Source organism: Montipora foliosa, chromosome 10, assembly GCF_036669935.1.
Source record: "Montipora foliosa isolate CH-2021 chromosome 10, ASM3666993v2, whole genome shotgun sequence".
NCBI lineage: Eukaryota > Metazoa > Cnidaria > Anthozoa > Scleractinia > Acroporidae > Montipora > Montipora foliosa.
Genome location: NC_090878.1, coordinates 16,682,389 through 16,689,888, shown reverse-complemented (window position 1 = coordinate 16,689,888; position 7,500 = coordinate 16,682,389). Strand labels below are relative to the sequence as shown.

Below are 7,500 nucleotides of genomic sequence, written 5' to 3'. Positions count from 1 at the left end.
TCTGATCACGTGCATTTCAAAACTTTTCGTTCTTTAAACGTAATGCGCGTGCCCATGCAGCTAGTACAGAAAACTTGACGTACTCAGTCGTTGTCGTACTCCAACCTGAAGTTTGCTTTTATAACAGGAATGGATGATTACCGAATTTTAGAATATATATAATATACCTATCTACGTTATGGATACAAGGCAAGGAGGGTGAACAGAGAGCATCAGCACATGCTAAGCTTCTAAGTTTTGTCTGGACTAGCAGATGACCAATATTACAGTCCAGTAGCTAGTGAGTCAGCCAAGTGGATGTTGAATACTGTAATCAATCGTTATTATCACCTCCGTAATTTATTACTCTTAAAGTGCCAACATAGTTGAGACTTGAGAGCATATATTGATTGATACATGAAGACATGAAATTCTGATTTAGTGCATGTGTGGTAAAGTAGAATTGAGAAATCAAATTTCCTTACATCGGGGAAGCAACCATTGAATAATAATCTCCTCGATAAAACACTTAATCAGACTTACCGGTAAAGTAAAAAGCCCAATATCAACACCAAACAAAGGAAAATGCAACGGAGGATTGAGTAGACAATGTCCCAACTTTTGGATAAGAAAGTAACACCTACAAAAAAATACATGCACAGGTTTTGTTATAATACAGGTAATTACATTTTGACAGGACTGCCGGAGGCAGGTTAAAATGTTGATGCAGTCTGATAGAAACAGGGATAACTATTCACAGAAGAGGGGCGGTTGATCGGCCGACATCTGGGTAGCAGCGAATAAACATCACCACAGTAGGGACCTGCTGGTTACAGGGGAGGCTCCCGAACTTCCCAGATACCGATTAGGTGAAATTGAGCTGGAAATACAAGCACCTTTCATGAGATGAATCCTGGTTTCTGTAGGAGTGGGTGGGGAATTTCCATTTTCCTGCAAGTGTCCACACTTTGAACACACATTCTCACTGCTAGTAGAAGGAATTGTGTTAGATCTTTCGTGAATCCATACGAAATTACCTTTGCCTCTGAGATCCTCAGACTCGTTTATTTCGTCTAAAGGCCTCTCAACCTTTAGCATGGTTTGGTGAAAGCCTTTGCAAGAATAAGGAGAATTGATGATAATTGGTTCTTCTTGATTAACTTTATCCTCCACTTCACCATTTGGACCCTGTGCATAACGTATGCCATTTATTTGTGGAATTTCTATTTCGGTTAAGCTGTCTATTGGACCACACAGACTTTTCTTCCTCTTTGAATTTCTTCTCATATACGATGCCCGAGGCTGGTCAATTGAAGAATGATTGTACGAGTCACTAAAAGAACTTCTAGAGGCCGCAGTAGAGCAATCATCTTTGTTCCGATTTTCTTGAATCATTGGTTTTTTCTCACAATTTTGGATTGGCTTTTCCTCTCTAACGCTGGTATATCTTAATTCCTGTTGTCCTCTCGTTAAATTGTCTGTATGGGAGGATTCCAGTTCTTCTGTAACTTTGCCATAATCCAGCAAAGGAGCTTGCTCAACAAAACTTTCTGCTCTGTCTCTGCAACAAAGAAATACTTTTAATGCATAATGAAACTAAGATGATAGCTCAGATTGGAGAACAGTAGTACCTTTTAATTCTAAGCACGCACACTTTGAACATTTGACGTTGAAACCCAATGGCACACTTTGCTTATGACTTTTTAAAACAGCATTATTATTGTACTGTATCTTTCTTAATTTGAAACAGAACATAACATTTGCTATTATTATTATTATTATTATTATTATTATTATTTGGTTAGTATTACGTTATTGTTGGTGGTGTAGAATTTTTTTATTGCAATTGTCAGTTCAAGAGTGCTACTTTTTAACTATGAGAGATGACTTTGTTTCTTCCATGCAGACAATCAATTGCACTGACAAACGTATCAACCACAATAGCTGAACATAATAATTGGTTCCTAGTAATAACTATTCTGAATGATGCAATTGGTAAAGTGGAATTTTGTAATGACTGTTCTCAGGATCATGTAGCAGCCCTCATAACGTCTCATACTATTAGTCCAATGTCATTCCAGGGATAAGAATCAATTTAAAAAAAAAAGCTAGCCAGGATCTACTTCCAAGGTTGCCAGAGCTGCTTCATGATCACTACCCTGCGGTACTGGTTTACATCAACTACATCTGTTACCTCGGAAAGGGAGACGATGTTGAATGTGGACTAAGAGTCGAGTTATTGGTTGTACAGTCTGGTAGAGCTGTTGTCTTTTGTAATCTGTCCCGAGTTGCAACATTAAATGTTGTGTTTTTCTGACCAGCCCGAGGAAATTTCTTTTCTGCATCTAGAAAACAAATTTTATGTTATTACTGAATCAATTTATTGACACATAAGGCGCCTCTGCCATGGCCACCCTCTTTTGCCACTTTTGTGAGTTTTCAGGGCTAACTATGACAGCTTCCCTTTATTCACAAGGAAACTACGATTTAACAAACCTCTACACAACAATGTTCTTGATATAACTAATGATAATCTCAAACAATTTACAGTACCTGACACAATATATGCAAGAGCACCTTGATGTCACTAAACCGGAAGTTTGAGGATAGTTCTAGCATGTACTTCTTGGTATAAACGCCGAGGACTATGGCTGTGTGACAGCATTGAATACGGTCAGCATAAGATGCAGACTGCAGATTCTGCAGATTGGTTCTAAAATGCAGACAGCTGAAGCCTAGGCCTATTTTGTACCTAGTCTGCATTTTCGGCCCAATCTGCAGTCTGCAGTCTGCATTTTATACTGACCGGGAATGAATACTTTGCCCTTTGCTGGAGGCTAAATCATATTAAGTAAGTGCGATCTGTTTGATTTAAGAAAGCTGGTAAGTTGTGGTCAAAATAACTACACTATACGGAACGTTTCTGAGGAAATGATGTATAACGTAAGTAGCCACCTTAGCAAACATGTAGTTACTAGTAAAATACTAAACCCAGAAAGATTGAAGAAAATGAAATCGATAAAAATTAATTGGCACCGAGGTTGACATGCTGATCATTTCCGAGTTCACTTCAACTTCTCTTTCAAAGCAAGGCAAAGCGCGAATTGATAGAGTTATCAGTTCTACATTATAATTTTCATGTGAATAAAGTACGGTAATAATTGAGAGCGGTATTGCCAGGTACCGTGTGACGAAACGTGTCGCCTTATTTTGGAGTATCCATTCCAGTAATAACCGTATTTTAAGCTACCTGAAGCAACACAGAATGGGAAAAAAAGTGGAAACAAGGATGTGAGGTCGCTAAAGACGACTCCGGACCTCTCACACAGAAATCTGAGCACTGTGACCAACTGTACAATCCTTGCTTCTCGTCCTGTTCTCTTCTTCTGATCTTCTTCTTCTCCTTCTTCTTCTTCTTCTTCTTCTTCTTCTTCTTCTTCTTCTTCTTCTTCTTCTTCTTCTTCTTCCTCCTCACCCTCCTCCTGTTCTGTTCTTTCTTCGCTTTTAATGATGTACCTTTCAAGTGAAGTTTTTTTCATCGCAGAAAGTCTTCTCATAATTATCGTTGCAAAGAAAATCACTTTTCAAGCCTGGGCCTTGGGACAATCTGAAGTAGACCTACAAGGTGACGACCCCTCGACCAATCGCAGCTTTAGTCAACAAATATCCGTTCCTTCGATACATTTTGAAGAAGAAGCGGCATTTCTAGATCTCAGGCACATGGGATCGTCGTTCAACACAACATACTCGCCTTAGTCGTTTTGGTAAAGTATACCAAATTCCACTGATATGTCGTGTCTTTGGAAACGATACATGTTCTGATTCTTGTTAGCGTTAAAGGCAAATACGATATGTTTTCTTCGATAAATTGTGATTCAGTTAAATGGTACCTTCCGTTCAAAGGTGTCAAGTTCTGCTTGAGTGATAAACCATGGTAACATCAAAGTTGAAAGGGCTAATCAAGAAGCGTCAAAGAGCTCTTACCGCCAGCAGAATGGAATCCGACATGTACAAACACTGTCGTGCCAAAGTAAAATATGAATGCAGGGTATGCAAGCAAGCTGAACTTTTACCAAGACAAGGTCGCAGCCCTGAAAGACTCTCTTTCGCTCGTGGAAAGAAATCAAAGGAATCACAGGACAAAAAGACTCCTACGTGTGGTTTTATCAGATGATTAATGACATCATAGCTGCCCCGGCTGCACTTGGTAGCTGATTGACAGCACAGTTTAGTCCTTTGGTTTGCAGCTCAGGAGCTACTCTTGAGATCCCAAGGGAATTCCTAGTTGATGTTCGCAAGACCTATGTAGCTTGCGTCAAATTAAGCTAAACAACAAAATCCCCTGGACCAGATGTTGTTCCTAACAGAATTTGGAAAAAGTTTGCGTGGGAATTAGCACCAGTGTTATCTGACATTTACAATGCGTCTTTGAAGCAAGGTGTGGTACCTCCCCAACTAAAGAAGTCCTCAGTTAGACCCTTACTGAAATGCTTACCCCCGAAATAATTGAGAACGACTCAAGACCTCTAACTCTCACATCTCATATTGCTAAGTTAACGGACGGTTTTACATTAGACTCTTTGCATAACCAAACTGAAGGCAATTTGCTTGGCCAGGTAAATCGTGCAGCCATGCCCTAGTTTACTAACTCCATATTATCTTCGCGTCACTTGACAGGAAGGAATTGTTTCGTGCGAGTTCTTTTTACTGATTTCATGAGGGCCTCGAACTCGTGGACCACGATGTCTTGATGAACGAGTTACGTTTTTCGGGTGTCCACGAGGGAGGTCCTTGTTCGAAAAGGTGTGGTCGTTTTGTCTGATATGTCCGAGATCGATCTAGAGGGTTTCTTTTGCAATACTCTTTCGCAAACGGTCACACCTAGGGTTGGTATTCCTCAGGAGACAAATTTGCGCCCATTCTCTTTGCAGTTCTTGTTAACAATTAAACTAGAAACTGGAACTCTAGGGCAAAATATGTAGACGACCTTACAGTTGTGGAGGTCATTCCGAGGTTTTCGATCAGCATGTCGCCCTTTATTCCCAATGAGGTCGGCGATTTTTCATCTGAACATGACACGCGGCTTAATGGCACTAAATGTAAGGATATGCTTATTGATGTCCTCAAGTCCAAGCCCTTTTCTACATCGCCAATATTCATCAATGGCGCACCCATAGAGCGTATATCCACTCATAAACTACTGGGGGTTTAAATTACGTCTAATTTGTCATAGAACCATCACTACGATCGTATCGTTAAGCGTGCTAGCTAGCGACTATATGCTCTTCGAGTACTGATGAAATCAGGCCTGGCCAGTGAAGAGGTAGTGCAATTTTATTACAGTCTAGTTAGATCAGTGTTAGAATACGCGTCCCCAGTTTGAGCTGGGCAGCCTGTATACTTAAATGACCTGGTCGAATCGGGTCAAAAGGTGGAATATTATCACTCCACATTATTTTCCGTCTTGCCATATGAAGAAGCGCTTGTTTGCTCAGGACTGCATACTTTGAGCGCAGCGCTTTGCAGACTTTTCATGCAAAATATAATGGCAACGTCATCTCCCCGCATGGCAAGTGTGCGTCCTGAGCAAGCTGGCGTTAGCATTGGATGTGAGCTTCACTCGAGCACTACAGGGCATTGCACTACACCGAACAGTCTGGTGTGCATTGATAGATTTGTGACATTTATATTTAAGTACTCGTGATTGCAGTGATTTTGAACTATTATGTATTTATTAGAACTATATATATTGGTACTGCTATTATAGTATTAGTATGTAAATTGTCGGGTTCTGTTGATAATGAACTTTGCCTTCTTAGCATGATCTGCTTCTTTACCATCAGCGAATATAGTAGGATTGGGGTAGTTCAATCGCAACTGTAAACCAAGCTCATCTGCGTACTTCTTAGCATCTTTGATAATCTCCTTTATCCAAAACACATACTAGATTGTGCTTGCATTTTGTTTAGACTAATAAACCAGCACAAAATTAGTTAAGACATTCAGTTCAATTGAAATGTGAAGAATAAAAGGCATTAGTGAACAACAATGCCTGTTTTTTTATTACTACAAACTCTCACCTTTGTGAAAATGAAACGCCCTCTTCTGACGCCGGGGTCTTCGTTTCTTTGGCACGGTGGGATTTAGAAATGTTACCTGATTGACACATTTAAAAGGAAACACAAACACAGTACAGGTGAGAAGCATTCTTGACGAAAACCTAAGCGGCAAATTAGCTCCATACAACAGCATCAGTTGTTTTTTTTTTTTTGAACAAAGAACTCTGTCACTAAGTGAACACTGAAACAACAGATAGGAGTCACATCAAAAACACACTCAAGTCTCAACTAAATAAAGAAAAATAACTTCTTTTAATGGAATTATAGACCGAATTGGCTGACTCAGTGGTTGCGGTAGCACTTGAGTGTAACTCTAGTGTTGACACTACTCTAGTGTCAACTCTCTGGTGCTTTAAATCCCTTGGGGAACACTGAACAATGGATCTTGATTTAACACTAGTGTTAACTCCCCGAATGCGACTGCAACCAATAGCTGTGGTTACACTAGCCCGGCTTGATTCTAGAATGCCCCCTCACTTACATTCAACTTAAGAAACCTGCCACCGCGGTCACGCAGTGCCAGATAGAATTTGACTGCCATCGTAGTCCTACAGTTGTAATGCCTCATGGTCTTTTGTACAAAATTGTTTTGCGTCACGCTCTGACACGCTCGTTTCAGTGATTACCCGCTTTGCATACGGTTTTCGCCCGAATAAAAATGACAAATTACGTGCATTTATATACCTCGTTCTTTAAACGTGGCGTCAGAGGGTAGGGTTATCACTGAAAGTGAGCCTAAACTTTGACAGCTTTGAAATAAACGTGATACAGCCAAAGAGGATCGAAAGTTGTATTCAAAAATAAGCGGGCGGAATGCCAAGCGTATGGAGCTTTACGTGATTGGCTAACGTATTTCACGAGATAAAAATGGGGGAAAGAGCGTGGACGCGTCTTATCTCGGAAACAGGCCGATCATTTTTTATTTGTTCTCATGGCGTAATTATTCTGCCAAATATATTTCTATGACAATGTGAAATTAAAGGTATACATATAGCATTGACAGTTATGTTTCAAGGAAACACTTTCGTATTAACACTTGCATTTATGCTTCAATTATATCATTATGTAACATTGTATTTCCATAAGTAGTTCTGTTGCAGTTTTAATAAAAAATCTGAATTATTAAATATTGCCTGATACTGCCTCACGTTTCTTCCTGCTATGCCCATTTTCACACGTAAATACGACCATTTATTTTGAAAAGTTCTTTGAACTTTTTATTCTGCAACATCAGCACCACAATTGCTGAAAAAACAATTGGGGGAGGGTAGGTGGGGCAACCAGGGTACTCCACTTTCAAAAACTGTTCCCTTTTTTCAAAATACAAGCACTTTTTTAAAAATTCCATTGCCATTAACTGTAGGAAATATCATTAAAACCATTTTGTTTGTATAGGTAATCG

General features: G+C 39.7%; 1 protein-coding gene across 2 annotated transcripts in view; it reads right to left on the bottom strand.

Annotated features, from left to right (window-relative positions):
* Window positions 1-7,500, bottom strand: part of LOC137973856 (uncharacterized) — a 30,692-nt gene that overhangs the window by 7,246 nt on the left and 15,946 nt on the right. Inside the window, exons 5-8 of one of the 2 annotated variants that reach the window (XM_068820746.1) lie at window positions 6,060-6,135; window positions 2,174-2,324; window positions 876-1,540; window positions 523-619 (exon numbers count right to left, since the gene is read on the bottom strand). In XM_068820746.1, coding sequence (XP_068676847.1) covers window positions 523-619; window positions 876-1,540; window positions 2,174-2,324; window positions 6,060-6,135 — 989 coding nt within the window. The remainder of the gene's footprint in view (window positions 1-522; window positions 620-875; window positions 1,541-2,173; window positions 2,325-6,059; window positions 6,136-7,500) is intronic. The other variant, XM_068820747.1, reaches the window with a different exon arrangement.